This window comes from Populus trichocarpa, chromosome 9 (assembly GCF_000002775.5).
Source record: "Populus trichocarpa isolate Nisqually-1 chromosome 9, P.trichocarpa_v4.1, whole genome shotgun sequence".
NCBI lineage: Eukaryota > Viridiplantae > Streptophyta > Magnoliopsida > Malpighiales > Salicaceae > Populus > Populus trichocarpa.
In genome coordinates this window covers 10,561,627-10,579,016 of record NC_037293.2, presented here as the reverse complement: position 1 = coordinate 10,579,016, position 17,390 = coordinate 10,561,627, and the positions used below count along the sequence as shown (strand labels likewise).

The window sequence follows — 17,390 nt, the reverse complement described above, 5'->3', positions numbered from 1 at the left end:
CTATTTGAATTGATTGGGTAATGTGTGTGTGTGTATATATATATATATATCCTATTTATAATCATTTCCCTAGAGTAGGTAACAGAGTAACAGACAGGATTTCACTGCTCCTCCTATTGTTCATGCTAACTTGGGAACAGTAAATTCCATGGCGATCCCAACTCATAATGGGTGCAAAAAAAACCAACTACCAATGCCAACTCTTATTGGATATGACGAAGACTGTCGACCTGCAAAAAAGGACATCTTTCCACTCTGCAAAGAAAGAAGAGATCCCTTTGCATTATAACGTCACGGACTGGTGTCCATTTAATTTTTTGCCCTTTCATGGCTCAAGTTCCAAAGCTCATGCGCCTTCACACACTCATTATAAGGATGCCCTAAACTAGTCCCCAGAATATCTATCGGTTCTGCTGTCAGATCTTAAGTTAAACATGTTCCCAATAAAGTTTCTAATGACATAATTTCTTAATTAAATCCTCTTCTATGATGTTAAATCATCGTCGAGACAACATCCTTTTGATATTTAAATTAAACAGTATATTAAAACTTGATCCATCCATCAGCCTGATCAAGCAACCAGGGTGTTAGTTCAATAGACTAACCATCTAGGCAGAGCGGATTTTATAGCACTAGCACAAGGTATGCACTTTAGGCCGAAACTTGCTTAACATTTGAATGGAGACTAATTTAAGAATTTCTAATATAAGGTGAGTTTCAGTGTGAGGACTTAATTGATAAATGAGCAATAGTTTAGGAACTAAATTTGAGGTTTGTCTTCTCCATATACAAGTATCGAGTTTTGAATCCCATGTGGACCCACGAACCGTCCGTACATGCAGGCAGCCTCACCTGTCTGTGATGCTCTACCAATATAGTATCACATTTTGCATTTTGGGCCCACTTGATTCAAAGGTTTTCGGTTCTGTTCATTCGTCACCCTCTCCAAAGCAAGCCCGTTCGTCTTCTTTTCTCTCTCTTGCTCTCTGCTTGTTTCCCTTTTTTTGGGTCATTGAAGCTGTCTTTGGAGTTGGTCTTATTTTTGTTCGGCAAATAACTTGGTTTGTTGTAGCTGTTTGTTTTTTTTTAATAAAAAGTTTGAAACTTTGAGGGCTTGGTGTGTGAAAGTTAAGACTTTCTGTTTGGTTGATGAGAAAACTTGTCAAAACTGATCAAAAAGGTTGAGTCTTGAATCTTTGTTTTTCGTTTTTCAAAGAGAGAGTGAAAAACCCGTCTCGGTTATTACAAGTTTTTCTCTTACATGCATTGAGTTTGGTTGTTTCTGGTGAATTCAATTGCAGGTTGTTTGTACAAGGTGTTGCACTCAAAGTTGTGTGTTTTGTCATTGGCAAAACATCCGACAAATGTCTAGTATTAATGTAGATGTGTCTCTAAAAGGAAGCTTGAGAAATGCTGAAACCCTTTGTGATATGGCTGAAATTGAAGAAATGGATTTCTCAAGGATTTTTGATAGGCCACCAAGGCCTTTGAATATGGACAGGCAAAGATCATGCGATGAAAGGTCCCTAAGCGAATTGTCTACTGGGTTGCCAATTCCTTCTCCTCGTCCCTCGTCAAGAGTTGAGAATAATTTTAGGTTAATTGACCACCTTAATTGTTTGCCTTCTCCCGGTAGAAGGTCAGGGTTTAATACTCCATTATCACAATTTGGGGTTGAGACACATCCAACTGTGGCTGAAGCTTGGGAGGCTTTGAGGAGATCATTGGTTTATTTTCGTGGTGAACCTGTTGGAACCATAGCAGCACTGGATAATTCTGAGGAACAGGTGAATTATGATCAGGTGAAGACCACGTGATTTTTACTACCTTGTTTTATATGATAATAAATTTTGTTTATTAGGGTATTAACTATCTGCAGATAGAATCATTTTGTTGCAAGTTGGATGGCTGCCATTTTTGCTTGACCGTTCACTTGATTTGTTTGAAGCTGCATTCAGGGGATATTTATTTTTTCGTTCTGCCTTTTGATTATCTTTGTGTCTATAATGCGATTATGATTCGTGTTCCAAAGTTAACCTTTCTACCACTCCATGTTTTTTGCATGTATGCATCTGATCATATTATCGCATGAGAACGACAGTCTTGCATTTGTAATCGGCGTCTTGGAATCTTTTAGGGTTTAGAGTTTGTACATTAATTTGGTTTCTTTATTTTCATAGGTGTTTGTAAGAGATTTTGTCCCAAGTGCATTGGCTTTTCTGATGAACGGGGAACCTGAAATAGTCAAGAATTTCATCTTGAAGACTCTTCGCCTTCAATCATGGGAGAAAAAGATTGACAGATTCCAGCTTGGAGAAGGGGTAATGCCTGCAAGTTTTAAAGTACTCCACGATCCTGTCACGCACAATGAGACTTTGATGGCAGATTTTGGTGAGAGTGCAATAGGAAGAGTGGCTCCTGTTGATTCTGGGTTTTGGTGGATTTTCTTACTCCGAGCATACACCAAGTCCACAGGCGACACATCATTGGCTGAAAAGCCAGAATGTCAGAAGGGCATGCGCCTAATTTTGAGTTTATGTCTTTCAGAGGGGTTTGACACATTCCCGACTCTTCTTTGCGCCGATGGATGCTGCATGGTTGATCGCAGAATGGTGAGTTTCATTGGTTAATTACAAATGAGGCATCTCTTAATCTATTGTCCGCCTGGACTGTACTTAATGTGGTGCTTGTTGCTATGTTCATCCTTTGCTTATTTTTCAAGTTCAAATCATGTATTGTCTTTGGCTATGCATCTTTCAGGGTGTTTATGGGTATCCCATTGAAATTCAAGCACTTTTCTTCATGGCTTTAAGATGTGCTTTGCTTTTACTGAAGCAAGACGAGGAGGGGAATGAGTTTGTAGAACGGATTACAAAACGCCTTCACGCGTTAAGTTTTCACATGAGGAGTTATTATTGGATTGACCTGAAACAGCTTAATGATATATATCGCTATAAAACAGAGGAATATTCTCATACTGCTGTTAACAAGTTTAATGTAATACCTGATTCTCTTCCAGAATGGATTTTTGATTTTATGCCAGTCCGTGGTGGTTACTTTATCGGGAATGTTAGTCCTGCAAGAATGGACTTCCGTTGGTTTTGCTTGGGTAATTGTATTGCAATTCTGTCATCCTTGGCAACCCCTGAACAATCCACCGCAATAATGGATCTTATAGAATCACGGTGGGAGGAATTGGTTGGAGAAATGCCACTCAAGGTAATCTATCCAGCAATAGAGAGCCATGAATGGCGGATTGTTACAGGATGTGATCCAAAAAACACTAGATGGAGTTACCACAATGGAGGATCCTGGCCAGGTATGCTACTGCACTACATTTTCCTTTGGATAACAAATTCATAAAGCAACTACATCTGCCATGGTTTTTTGGTTGATTGCAGATCTGGCCTGCATAATGCATTTGATAAAATGAGGCCCAAAATGATTAACTTTGTTGCTATGCCACGCCTTTGCTTGAATTTTTATTGAATCAGTATTTACATGATTTTTATCCCCTTGAAACGCTGAATGTTAATCCCCAGCACATCGATCCAGAGTTTCTTGTTCTTATCAGAGAAAAAAAGGCCTTGTAAGCACCCCATTTTTTGTTGGAGAATCTGATCCCACTCATGCATCAAGTAATTGGTCAGAGAGGTTAAACTATTTTTATGCAAATTCTTTCATGAATTTTGGCCTTGGATTGAAACAACAGTTATATTCTGTACCTACGCTAATATTAATCCTGTTCAACCCACTTGTATACCTGCTTAAAATCTTCATTATTTTACTCTGTCAACCATGTTGAGCTCTCTGATGTAACCTTTCTGTATTTCCCTGCTGAGATCATCTTTGAGACATTTTGGCTGTTGCAATGGATGCAGTGCTCTTGTGGCTTCTCACCGCGGCATGCATCAAGACTGGCCGCCCCCAAATCGCAAGACGTGCTATCGAGCTCGCCGAAACAAGATTAATAAAAGACAACTGGCCGGAATATTACGATGGGAAACTTGGTCGTTTCATTGGGAAACAGGCTCGTAAATCCCAAACCTGGTCCATTGCTGGTTACTTGGTTGCAAAAATGATGCTGGAAGACCCTTCTCATTTGGGTACGGTGGCACTCGAGGAAGACAAACAAATGAAGCCTCCCATTAGAAGATCAAATTCATGGACCTTCTGATGTAACTTGTCTAGCTTATCTACACACACTCCTTGGTCTTTTGCAGATGTTAACCTCGTCTTTGTAGCTTCCTGCCTGCAGTTCAAGTTCCTATTTCGATTTTTCCAGAGTTTTGATCCTGCCTTGTTCCATTATCTGGCTCCAAAATCATCTGCACCTCATCCTGAAATCATTTCATTGTCAAATATTATTTAAAACTCAAGATCATAAAATTTAAACATCTTAAAACTTTGGTACGTGCTTATAACTTCAAATTCATGGTAATTGGAAATAAAAAATACTGTTAAAATGTTGCAGATTTTGTATGTGAAAATAATAATTTAAATGGTTAGAATCACAAGACTTCTAATAAGATTGATTCAGGAAATCTTGAAAATTTAGGGTAGTGAGTAATCGAGATTTTAGTTTAAAATTTATTTTTGCATGAATCGATTAAATAAGAAGGTTAGTACATGTTACCTTAAAATAGAATCAAAGGATACAATTTGAATAAAACTAAAATGTATGGGTTGAATTAATCAATTATTTGAAACTAAAGTGACTGTGCTGACTTTTACTTTCTTTCAGACAAAAATTACAATTAAGCAAAAGATAACAGGAAAGAAAATAATTCCGTGAAAGCCCAATAAAAAAATCCCCTCCCTTTTTCAATCTATCGTCCTAATTTCCCCTCAATTTCCATCACTTTCTCAGGAAAATCATATCGAAATCCACGATGAGGCCACCGAGGAGACCGATCCATGTGGTTACGACGTGGGTGCGACGGCAGCCTCCGAAGGTCAAGGCGTTTTTGGCGGTGGTGGCTGGAATGTCAGCGCTGGTGCTCCTCAGATTCATCGTACACGATCACGATAACCTCTTTGTGGCTGCTGAGGCTGTTCACTCCATTGGAATCTCTGTGCTTATTTATAAGTTAATGAAAGAGAAAACTTGTGCTGGTAATTAAACGGAATCCCAAATCTATAGGGTTTTGATTTTTTTGTTTGATGGGAGTTATTCATTAGAGAGAAGGATTTGATTTTTTTGTTGAATTTTTGATTTTTTCTGTTGTGCGTCACTGATTTAGTGTTTATTTATTTTTTTTCTAATTAATGAATTGATTGTTTTTTTGGGAATTGGTTGAATTAGAGGGAAATGTAGGATTCTTGTGGTAAATTTCAGTATTTTTTTTTGTTGATCAACGAGTTGTTATATTTTTTGTTTATTCGGAATTGATTGAATTGGTTGATCATTTTTGTTGTTTTGATAAAATTTTTTTTGGAATTGATGGAATCAGAGAGATTTGGGATTGTTGCGCAAAATGTTGGGTTTTCTTTTGTTGTGTTTCAATGATTTTGTGGTTTTATCTTTAGCTTTTGAAATAAAGTTTTGGATTTTTTTTTGTTGTTTAACTGATAAATTTGTTTGTTTGATGGGAACTAATGTAAGTAGAAAGAAAGCTTGGATTTTTCTGCGAAATTTTGGAACTTGTTGTGGTTCAATGATTTTGTGGTGCAATGATTTTGTGGTTATATCTTTAGTTTTTGGATGCAAAGTTTTGTCTTTTAACATTATTTTAATGTTTTTCAGGATTATCTCTGAAAACTCAGGAGCTGACAGCTATGTTCTTAGCTGTAAGGTTGTACTGCAGCTTCGTAATGGAATATGATATACATACCATACTGGATTTAGCTACGTTGGCAACAACCCTGTGGGTTATTTATATGATCCGTTTTAATCTGAAGTCGAGTTACATGGAGGACAAAGACAACTTTGCATTATATTATGTGGTGAGTATTTGATTAACTCCACACTGTTTTGTTAATACAGGTATATTTCTGGTTACTCAATAGGAAAGACTATTTAATTTTTCCTGTTACAGTTACATTTGTTTGTATTAATGTAAGTTTAAATGTAAAATAAAGGCATTTCTGGCAAGTTTAGTGCTTCTTTCACCTGGGAATGAATACCACTTTGTTCACAAGCCGAGCTTAGGTGTTAATGTTATCGAGAATATGTTTGTCGCAGTCAATTCTTTTTTCTTTTTTTACTGTACCTTTTGATTGAGGATTTTTTAGGCATCCTTGAGCTCTTTTGTGTGCATCCCTTCACTTGTATACTTCAATTTAGAAAGTTGAATTACTATAATGTATTTCTCTTCTTTAAATTTTTTCCCTTCAATATTCACTATTTAGTTGTAATGTCTCCTTTATACTTCTTTGTTCTTGTTCTTTTCTAATCACTTACTCCATGACAATGGCATACTCCTTATGATACTCCCACAAACTTGTGGATGCAACTAAGGTTGCTGCTTAGATTTTCTCACATTCAAGTTCAAATTCTTTCTTTCATGCTTAGCAAGCTCTCTTTCTTTCTCTGGAATGATTATGAATATTTATTACTTGTTAATGATTATACCTTTAACTCATGCAATACCTTTAACTCATACTCTTCTTTTGAATTGGATGCAGGCGGCACCCTGTGCTGTTTTGGCTTTGCTTATTCATCCGTCAACAGCTCATAACCTACTGAACCGGATCCTCTGGGCATTCTGTGTATACCTGGAAGCTGTTTCTGTGCTTCCTCAGTTGCGGGTCATGCAAAACACCAAGGTTTGGTGCTTTGATTTCATTATGTAAAAAGTATTAGTTTAGTATGTTTTCAAAATGAAAGTTGAAACTCATGTCTTTTTTCCCCTCTACTTTCAGATTGTTGAGCCATTCACTGCTCATTATGTATTTGCATTGGGTGTTGCAAGGTTCTTGAGCTGTGCCCATTGGGTTCTCCAGGTTTGTTCTTGCAGATCTGAATCTTCATATAGCTGGTTTTAGAATGTGTTCCAAAGGGAACATACGAAAATGTTTTGAACCAGGGAGCCTAAACTTATCAGATTAGGTGTTCTTGAAAATTACTGACTCGTTTGGTGCTCTGCCAGTGGGTTTGTCTTTGGTATCTCTCTGCTTTTGTTGCTGCTTTTAAATGCTATTGATGCTTTCAGATAGCTAGCCACATCATGAAGTGATTTCGGTGTCACAAGAGGTTTGTTTTGAGTATGCAATCAAAATGCAGAACATTGCTGTCTTAGACAGACTTTACAAAACCACATTGTTTATTGTGATAAAATAATCAATTTACTGTATAGGATTGAATAGTGGTTAACTGGTTATCAATGATACTGGAATGGGCAGAGATTTTCTTTCTTCATCCCATTTACTATTGCTAGTCAATCATGCCAACCTGATGCCAGCACAGTTTTTGTAGGAGTCATTTTACAAAATTTATGTGCCAAATGCACTTCTTTTTTTGTCTAAAAAGAAGTACTTCATATTGTTTCCTCCTAATCTTTGGCTGAAACAAATTTTTCCATCAAAATATTAACTGATTAGAGTTGCAATCACCATTAAAGTCTTGTTTCTTTTGAACAGGTTTTAGATACTCGGGGACACTTGTTGGTGGCCTTGGGGTATGGATTATGGCCTTCTATGGTTCTTATCTCAGAAATCGTCCAGACTTTCATCTTAGCAGATTTCTGTTATTATTATGTCAAAAGGTTTGCTAATGTTTGAATTTCATTCTTTTACCAGAAGAGCATTTGAAACATCAAGGTACAATTTTTTTTTGCAACATATCTGATTGTAATTTTCTTGCAGTGTATTTGGAGGGCAGCTTGTTCTCCGCCTCCCCTCTGGAGTGGTGTAACTAAAGTTCTTTTATGGTGTGGTCGATGAGCAACGTTGCCACGTAAAATTTCTCTATCAAATCATGACTGGAGAAAAGTGGGTTCACTTGTAAAGCTGGGGATGCAGAAACTTTGGTTGGATATTTGCACTTAAAATATAATTTAATGGATGGTTAATTAATTTTTCGGCGCTAATATTCTCTTCTGTTCATGCTGTGAGAGTTGATGCAAATCTAGTTACCTTTATGAGGTGCTAACTTTTGATACCCATCAAAACTGATATAAGAGCATGTCTTGAGTAGGCTTAGGGGAGATTTTGATAAATAGTTAAAAACGAATTGATGGGGCTGTCAAGTTGTAGTAAAGGAGGTTTTTGGCCAAGAAATGCATTCAGAGTTATTCTGCCACTAGCTGTAGGAGAACCAAGTTATTATAATACTCAAGGCACCATCATATCATATTTTACACAGCTAGTTTTCTTGCAAGAATACCCTCAAAGGTAATTCCAGGTCCGAAAGCCAGTATCAGGCCCCAATCACAATTTTCAGAGCCTCCATTCATCTTCCTGCATTCTTCTATCATGTACTCCAGCACATACACAATGGTGTTGCTGCTAGCATTGCCGTAGTCCATTAGAGCTCTTCTGCTAGCATTTAGCTTGTCAGGCAGCAAATCAAATCTCTTTTCCATCCGATTCAAGATTGCGGGCCCGCCTGGATGGACTGCCCAAAACATCTTGTTGTAATCCTTGCCAGTCAGTCCGGCGTTTCCTATCAACTTATGACAGAATCCCTCGATGTTATCTTCAATTATTTGAGGAAGCTCCCTTGATAGCTTGAAGCTGATACCCTCCTCTGTTAGCCTCCCATCAATAGTCTTTTCAGTGTTTGGCAAGAAATTCTGGATTGCTGTATGAAGCTCAAAGAGAGGGCTTTCAGTGACCGGAATTGGATCTGTGCCTACGATCATAGCTCCAGCACCATCCCCAAAGAGTGCGACCCCGACTAGATCATACGGTCTATCTGCACTTGGTGGTTTGAACCCGATAATAGTAGTTTCAGAAGTAGCCAGTAAAACTCTACTTCCAGGATTGTTCTCAGCAATATCCTTGGCAACGCGAAGGCCAGCGACACCTCCAGAGCAACCTGCAAAGTATAGCATAACCCGCTGTGTTTCAGGGCTGAGCCCAAGACCTCCTGCTAGGTAAAGGTCGCCACCTGGTAGCCTAGCTTCACTCGATGAGACATAGACCAAGTGAGTTATATCAGATACAGGTCTGCCCCATTTCTTGATGCAAGCCCGTGAAGCATCAATAGCCATCCGTGTGACAGCATCGTTACAGATATCTAATCGCTGCTTGACAGTAGGGAGGCCTTCAATGGCAAGTTCAGGGTATTTCTTTAGTATCTCATCTGACATGACCACATACCTAGTTTTCACAGTCGTTGTTTTGCCTGCAAGTTTCCATAAAGTGAAAATGTGAGTTTTTCAGTTAGAAGATGCACATAAACTAACCAATTTATTGTAAGGAGTGTCATATCCCCTACACGATCTCTCATTTATAGATTCAATAGATATGGATATGCATGCATTCACTAGTAGTTAACTGGATGTGAAAAACTAAACGGAAGAAAAGTTAGTAGTGTTACAGAGTCGAGTTAGCTTCTGCTTGAGCTCCAAATCATCACAATTGGTGTTTTTGAAATATCCATCAACCAGAAACTCTTGCATGACTAGCTGGTGAGGGAATGCCTTGCCAAGAGCCAGAATTGTAGCTTTGCCAGGGTTGGCCTTTGTTGTCAAGCCTCCTTGCACGATCTGTTCATACCCCATGTTTTCGCTGCTGGAAGAATGTCGATACACTTGCTAGAAGATGTTATACAGACCCCTTCACTTCCTTATGAAGCAAAGGCAGGCGTCTCATATATACAGCTGCATTTTATGTTGAAGATATTAAAATAAGATTGATGGGATAATTGTATTTTCATTCATACAGAGTGATACATAAATCTGCCTTCTTTTATTTAGGGTAAAGGCAGTAGTTGAGAAACAAGGCTTTCATGCAGATTATGTTTAAAGATCTTGGTTGATATTTGGTGCTGGCTTTGCAACTTGCTGCATTGATGTTGTGCTTACTTATATCCAAGCATGCAGCCCCAAATCGTTGCATAAAATAAGCACAAAAAAAGAAGAAGATGCACCAGCCTTGTATTATTACATCGTTTAGCTCTTGTTGCACCAAAAAGATAAGCTGTACAGAGAATAGGAGCAAGTCAACAGAGGGTAACGTGAAATCTAAAAATCGCATCTCTACTGAAATAATGGAGGGTTCAACTTGAACCTTCCCTCAGACCATTCTTTAAAAACCAGATAATAATTTACCTTCGATGATCACCCAATTTGGATATCCAACTACTCGGGTTCGACGCACGTTACGTATAATGGCGAACGTCCCTTTTTATGCTAGAAACTAAGGTTCCCGCAACAATAACGTTAACATGTTTTAATAGAATGTAGTTTGCAGGTGGCTGGCCATCAAATAGAGATTAGTCCACGAATTGCAGGCTGAGGTTGCTCAAATCATAGAAGTCGGAAGTTTTTATGACAACAAAACCAAACCATGAATATATTTGTGCAAATGTCTATCAATAGTAATGAGAATATACAATGCCTGTCATCGAAAAATTCAAATGCCAGTTCACGCAACTGAACATAAGCAGTCACGACATCTCTTTCCCTGAAACTAACTTCACTGCCAAACTATAGAAACTAGCTGAATAGTCCTTGATTATACCTTTTTTCTGCTGTTATAAGAAGCTTCCCAGCTACAACCATCACCCAAATGAGGAAAGACCACATGATGAGGACTAGACCCACACTTTGCTTAGAACCAGATAATCCAAACTGTGTCGTTGAACAAATAACAATCAGCATATCAACTTTTTGGCAGATTACCGGTATATACCTACTCATACCATGTTGGTACCAATGCTTGAACCTTGGTCGAGTGGTGGGAAATAGAAACCAAATCACCAGACCTAAGAGCATTGGTCCTGCTCAAACTATGAACTATAGCGATTTTAAGCTGAATATCATATTTCTTCAAACCTATATTGTATATCTCATAGAACAATGGTTCATCTGACACTTCCTCACATGTATCTTCAAAAGAATCAGGCAGTGTAGGTCACATCATATCAAAGTTCAGAGAGACACTTTCCATTAATGAAATCAACTACTTGGGTGACTGCCTGGTCAAGTGCAGCAGTCACTGCAGCCAGATTCTGCAAGAACTCCTCTGCAGGTGGCTTCTCACCATCCACTATGTCAGTCACAGCTTTTATGAATATTGCAGGGACTTTCAAAAGATCAGCCACATAAGCAACAGCAGCTCCCTGAAGCCAAATATATCAAATACTTATTCAGGAGCCAAGAAACATATAAAATTTAGGAATGAGAATGGTATTTTCAGTTAATGTGTGTATTTTCAGTTAATGTGTCATTCTCCCTATCATATAAAGCGAGAAGGTTGTGAGCTGCACTTAAAGGACGATAAGCTAAGCTAATTGCAAGAAATTCCTAGTTCCAGAGAAAACCCAAAATTGCCATTTTGGAGCAATAGAGCAAAATCCCGGTGTACATTACTCCAGAACAAATGAAATTCAAGTTTAACATGCATAAAGGTGTTCAAGATATGATGATGTATGGCTGTATATAGTACACACTGCTGTTGAAGATTCATCAGAACTTATTGAAGGAAATTGCATTCAATGTATCCTGTAAGTCATGCATTTTTGTACACTAACACTCCCATCATCTGGTTAAATTCCATATGCTAAATAGAAATGGTGTCAGGTACTTGTGCATGTTTTATGACTAATTGGAGAATGAAAGGCAACGGCAACAAGCATTTCCAAGACCTTGTATCTGTCTAACTAGATTATTAGAGAAAGAGTCCATGTGCATGGCAGGCATTCCAATTTTAACAAGAATCATAGCATAGGAAGCTCCTGCAGACAAACATCTGGCATGTAGCAATACAGGAAGGATCAACATTTTCAGTCCCATTTCTTCTGTCCTCCAAGACAAAAAGAAAAAGAAAGGCAAATGACATGTTCAGTAATATCAACAGAACCTGATCACTGAAGGTTAAGTCTTAAATATGTACCAAGCAATTAATTAAAAAAATCTCAGTCCATAACTCAGTTCATCGGGATGGGAATGTTTCAGCCCACATGTTATCAGGAAAGAATTCAACTTTACCTCCATGTCCTTAACTGTAGCATCATTTGCAACAATTGATGCTTCTTCTTGTGGGGACATATCCAGAGAGTCTCCAGTAGATAATTTCCCAGCCTGAAACATCAACATAGTGTATTAAAATTTTTGAAGGTCATTGGAGGCTTCCAGATGAAACAATGCAGAAAGTTTCCATATCATGCAGTAGGCAAATATTCAGCACAGTTTATTTATATATGCCTGTCAAACAGAATTTCAACCATTCACTGCCATCAGTTAACTAGCACTGCATCATCATCGGCAGAGTATGCAATATGCGGGTGCATAAATAAAACTACACACTACTTCCTAGAGTTTATTGATGAGGTGATATTGGATCATTAACCATGTTCAAAAGGTTAAGAACCTAATTTTGTAAAGTTCACCCGTCAAATCCCAAAAAAGCATGGTTTCTTCTTCAGAAAAACAAGACTATAGCTCCATAAGAAATAGACTATATATTTATTCGGAACCTTTAGAATTATTTGGACCCAATCTCATAAATGGTAAGAGCCTAAAAGCATTAACTAGCTGAAAACTAATGCAAAAAGAAAGCATCCAGCACATACTGATAAGGGATGGAAATGTTCAATAAAAATCACCTTTAGGTTAAGCTCCTTCAAGAGATTAGGTGTTGAGAAGGACTGCCTTGAGCCAACTCCATAGAGATCAAAAACCTACCAGAAAAAAGAAAAAAAAGAGGCAGAAAAGGATTAGGCACAGTAGTGATACTGAAAAACACAGTACAGAAAAAGGAAAATTATCATTTATGAAGCAGAATTAAAAACCACACACCCAACCTAGCCATCTGCTAGGAGTTTGTATGTGCTTTCATAGTTTTGTTTGAGTTTTTTTCACTTGGAGTACCAAAGCTCATGAGGACTTCCAGCAACCTGTAGCATCTACACAACTTTATGTCCAGATTGCAGGTTTCACTAATGAGATAAGTAGTTTATTTTGATAATAGGATATTATGAATAAAATGAGCAATAGGTTTTGTTAATGGCCTTCAAATTTAGGTTTTGGCCATCAGAATACAAAAATTTAGGTTCCTTTGCCTCATTGACAGTTGCAAGAAAAAAAATTTGGAAAACGCAAGGAACACTTACAGGAATAGGGATTCTTCTGTCATGGAAAGCAACGTCAGATGCAAGAAACACATCACTGATGGATGCTCCTTTGACCTGGAAGCTTCCATCAATCAGCTTTTGGTAGAAATTTAAAAGAAAATGCATTATTTTGTTTCACATGAATATTTAGAATGGCAGTCAGTATTTTACTGCTTTTATAAAAGGAGGGTGAACTCTTTTCAATAGTAGCAAATAATAGCATTGGCAGATCAAAAAAAGACAGCTGGTGTGTTATATCGAAAGCACAGTATAAAAAAAAGAAAAAAAGAATGAACCTTGCTTGTGTGGAAGGAAAAAAAAAATCTTAACAGTGAAATATTAAATGAAAAATGGAATACCAGAAGACCAGTAACATTTTGGAAATAATTAAATCAGCAGTTCATACAACATAGGGGAAGAGCATACCTTAAAACTACCAGCAGTGCCTGCATTAATAATTAAGTCTGGCTGTAATGCTTGGATAGCGGCATAGGTCACAAGAGATGCAGAAATTGTGCCCACACTATCAACCCCTGAAAAGACATGTTTGAATGATTATGCTATAGGATGCTACAGATAAAAGAACATTTGTTCCTTGCCACCCCATTAGTTATTGTATGACAATAGGAACCTAGATAGAATGCATATCCCATATCCATGTCCAGAACAGGTGAATACAAGAATTGGTACTGTGTGTCTTGGAATGTGTGAATTTGATGGAGGTGGAAGTTTATAGTTTTAAGGAATTCAGTACATAACAGCCTGGATATAAACTTTCAAAACATGAATGTTTGATAAACATGTTATCCCAGTATCGTGGTCGTGCAAGTAAGGCATAGTTGATGCTTTAAACACAATTAGAAAATAAAAAACAACAACCCCCAAGAGCTAAATAAGTTACCCAGAGTTGAATCCTTTCCAGGCCATACTAAGTTGATTTGGAGATCTTTGTAAACGCCATGATATCTGACCCAAGGCACCCCTTTCGGAAACCTGAATCATCATCATTCTTTGGCGTATAAGACTTGACCCCAACCAAGAAACACATAATATATGGTATCAAATAGAAAACAAAAGCACGTCACATTTTCACAAACTTGAATACCCTATAAATCTCCATGATATCAGTTTTATCAGAATAAACACGAAGTAAGGGGTAACAACATACAAACAATGAAAAAATAGTCATTTCCAGCATCTATCTTTCTCCAGTAAATAAAGTTCCGAAAGCAAACTTGTAAGTTCAAGCTTAAAATAAAAACCTTCTAGCAAAAAATAATGACCCCGCAGAATTTAAAAAAGAAAAGGTTATTTACTGTAGATTAAAGAGAATCAAACCTCATTTAGAAAAATAAAAAACGAATTACCCATATCACTCAGCAAAAGGAAAAGGGACAAAACTTTCAGTATTTTACTAATTGAAATTCAACAAAAATACGCCTTGATCTGGTAATCTATCATATACCACCGTTACTGATTGTACTTGATTCTTTTAACAAACAGTCAAACTTAAAAAAAAAATAATGAAACTTGTACAATAAAACAACATAAAAAAAAACGATCTTTTAACTATTTCATAATTCACAGACAACAATGAAAAAAAGATCGCAACTTTGTCACTCATTGAAATGAATAGAACCATCTTTACGATCAATCACAGCAACCCACAATCAAATCCATTTACAATATAAACAAACAGAAAAACAAAATATCAACTCACACAGAATCAAGGTCCTCTTTGAGCTGAAACTTGTTAACAATAGGCATGGCTTCTGTTTGCATAGCTATTACACACATAAAAACACATAAACAAAGGAATGAAATGAAACCCAGGTAGATAAATACGAGACAGAGAAAGAGAGCATAGTACCGATAATTATAAGGATGGACGAGATGGGTTTGCGATTCTCATCTTGAACAACCATGGCTTCCTCTGATCCCTCACCATGAGGAGCCATAGCTGTGTGATTGGTAGGTGTCTCTGTGAGAAATGAAGATGAAAACAAAAGGGATTGTATTACTGGTATGTAAGAGAAAGTGATGACAGATGTGTTCTTTATTTAGTGGTTGTTTTATAGGATAATCGAACAAACAAACTTACAGAGAAACAGCGAGATAAAGTAGTATCTCTTAGGTCCTTCGTGGCAGTGAGGTATAATTGCATTTTTTTTGAAATTATTTATTTTATATTAATATGGTAATATTAAAAATAAATTTTAAGAATAAAATAAAAATTAATTTGATATATTTTTAAAATAGTTTTAAAAGACTATTTTTAAAGTTTTTTTTATTTAAAAAGTATTAATTTTTTTTTGTTTTTTAAAAAAATTATTTTTAACATTAATGTATTAAAATAATATAAATAAAAATAATAATTTAAAATTATAAAAATAAATTATGTTCAAGAGCACTGTAAACAACCAAAAAAAAAAAAAACCCAACCGCATCCATACAAATCTCTTGTGCCTTTTATCCTTGTAAAGAAGGAAGTGTGGAATTATTTTCATTAAAAAAAATTGATGTGGGGCCAGGCCTTATTTATCATTGCCTTGCCTTTAGGCAAAAGTTCAGGCATGGTCTTGTGCACAATTGCAGGCATCATCACGACGAGCATGGTTCATTGCAAACGACCTCAGGTCACGCACGTTCGTCTTTTCTTCTACCTTTTCTTTTAATTACTTTTTTTAAAGGTTAAAATAATAATGTTTTAGAATTTTCTTTTAAAAAAAATTAATCAAACTTTCACTAGTTATGACCGTCAACTAGAATTTTTTATCAAGTTATATCAAATTAATTTTTTTTATTTATTATAAATCTTGATTTAAATCAGACATCATATTTAAGATATGTTTAAGAGTATGCTAAAAATTAATTTTTAAAATATTTTTTTTAAAAAAATATATTAAAAAAATATTTTTTTAAAAAATAAAAATTATTATTTTTGTTATTAACAGATTAAAAATATTTAAAAACATAAAAAAATTTAAAGCTAAAGAATTTTAAATTTTAAAAATACAATTGGATCATGATACCATGAACTTAATAATAATAAATAACAAGAAAGTCCAAAATTATAATTTTTCTTGAGAAATATTATATATATATATATATATATATATATATATATATATATATATATATATATATATAAAATATCTCGGACGAGCTTACACCTCAAATAAAACTTCCAAGACAAGGCCTACTATTAATATTGACGAGAAGAAAAATTCAAACAAAAAAACATACGGAGATGTAACTCAGCCAGCCAATAATAATTTTAGATAGAATGTACATGGACCGCAGTACTGGGCAGGTGTGTTTCAGTCAACCCAATTGGCTACATACCTAGTAAAATATTCCTTGGTCCCTGTTCTTTTAATCTAATTACAACTTAGTCCATTAACTCCTGTTGACTATTGTCTTGTTAAAACGTTTTGATTTTTCTCTAAGCTCGCAATATTTTGGATTTTCCTAAGAATTAAAATTCTCACAGGCTAAATTTGAAATTAAGAAAAAAAGCCAACAAATTTCTTTAATATGTCCACAGTCAACAAGAGTCAAGGGACTGAGTAATAAGCTTTAAGCAGGAGGGACTAAAATATAATTAAATTTAAAATCTAGAGATTAAATGATAATTTACTTGCAGATTTCACATCAAGTAGACAAACCTGAGCTGGGTAGCTCTTACAGTTTTGTGACTGTTTTGTAGCGTGGTAAAGGGTGAATGATTTGATCCTCATGCACCTGGTTCATGAAAATCAAAGGAGTTAGTTTTCAATATATGAATCTACATAAACTTATAATCTTACATAAGCAAAGATGAAACCAAGTAAAACATAAACAAAGATATTATGTAGTGGCTTAGGTGGTCATGAAAATTCTCATTCGAAAATCTTATCACAAGTATCATGTTTATTTTTGTGCGTATACGACATGGCTGAACGGAGAAGTTAAATCGAACAGCACGATTTTTGTTTTGATTCGGCTAGTTTGCGTGCAGCCTTTACCCACGGACGTAGTTTGTCTGCACAAGCACGCTACGTAATTTGCTACTAAAATTATACGAACATAGAGTTCCGTGAAGGATTGATGATCACATTGTAAATTCAATAGCTATTTGCGACTGTATGAAGCTTAAGCTGATCTTTTTCCTTGTCAAAAAGCTGTG

The 17,390-nt window shown here is 36.2% G+C and overlaps 4 protein-coding genes across 13 annotated transcripts; 2 read left to right on the top strand and 2 right to left on the bottom strand.

The window, feature by feature from the left end:
- The first annotated feature begins 555 nt into the window (after nt 1–555).
- On the top strand, nt 556–4,284 carry LOC7463973 (probable alkaline/neutral invertase B). Of its 3 annotated transcripts, none has more exons than XM_024608283.2 (5): nt 556–958; nt 1,302–1,802; nt 2,181–2,612; nt 2,761–3,319; nt 3,882–4,284. In XM_024608283.2, the coding sequence occupies exons 2-5, from the start codon at nt 1,365–1,367 to the stop codon at nt 4,175–4,177; spliced, it is 1,725 nt and encodes a 574-aa protein (XP_024464051.1). In that variant the 5' UTR covers nt 556–958; nt 1,302–1,364; the 3' UTR covers nt 4,178–4,284. The 3 variants fall into 3 exon arrangements, with proteins under 3 accessions (XP_024464051.1, XP_024464050.1, XP_002312983.1); XM_024608282.2 differs by having other exon boundaries at nt 556–1,180; XM_002312947.3 differs by having other exon boundaries at nt 556–1,802.
- Nucleotides 4,285–4,754: 470 nt separating this feature from the next.
- On the top strand, nt 4,755–8,030 carry LOC7494271 (uncharacterized). The gene is made up of 6 exons (XM_002312948.4): nt 4,755–5,115; nt 5,747–5,946; nt 6,628–6,768; nt 6,865–6,945; nt 7,582–7,706; nt 7,807–8,030. The coding sequence occupies exons 1-6, from the start codon at nt 4,893–4,895 to the stop codon at nt 7,853–7,855; spliced, it is 819 nt and encodes a 272-aa protein (XP_002312984.1). The 5' UTR covers nt 4,755–4,892; the 3' UTR covers nt 7,856–8,030.
- A 217-nt stretch (nt 8,031–8,247) lies between these two features.
- LOC18102157 (type III polyketide synthase B) lies at nt 8,248–10,283 on the bottom strand. The gene is made up of 2 exons (XM_052455606.1): nt 9,485–10,283; nt 8,248–9,289 (listed from the first exon to the last, which is right to left on the bottom strand). Exons 1-2 carry the CDS (start codon nt 9,666–9,668, stop codon nt 8,298–8,300), a joined length of 1,176 nt encoding a protein of 391 aa, XP_052311566.1. The 5' UTR covers nt 9,669–10,283; the 3' UTR covers nt 8,248–8,297.
- Nucleotides 10,284–10,431: 148 nt separating this feature from the next.
- Nucleotides 10,432–17,052, bottom strand: LOC7463974 (5'-methylthioadenosine nucleosidase). Of its 8 annotated transcripts, none has more exons than XM_052455609.1 (9): nt 16,891–17,052; nt 15,093–15,203; nt 14,943–15,006; nt 14,124–14,215; nt 13,649–13,755; nt 13,223–13,297; nt 12,716–12,790; nt 12,099–12,191; nt 10,432–11,230 (listed from the first exon to the last, which is right to left on the bottom strand). In XM_052455609.1, the coding sequence occupies exons 2-9, from the start codon at nt 15,178–15,180 to the stop codon at nt 11,033–11,035; spliced, it is 792 nt and encodes a 263-aa protein (XP_052311569.1). In that variant the 5' UTR covers nt 15,181–15,203; nt 16,891–17,052; the 3' UTR covers nt 10,432–11,032. The 8 variants fall into 8 exon arrangements, 6 of the variants coding, with proteins under 6 accessions (XP_052311569.1, XP_052311568.1, XP_024464053.1 ...); XR_008060052.1 differs by lacking the exon at nt 16,891–17,052 and adding an exon at nt 11,756–11,908 and having other exon boundaries at nt 11,185–11,230; nt 15,093–15,331; XR_008060053.1 differs by lacking the exon at nt 16,891–17,052 and adding an exon at nt 11,756–11,905 and having other exon boundaries at nt 11,185–11,230; nt 15,093–15,331.
- Between the last annotated feature and the right edge of the window lie 338 nt (nt 17,053–17,390).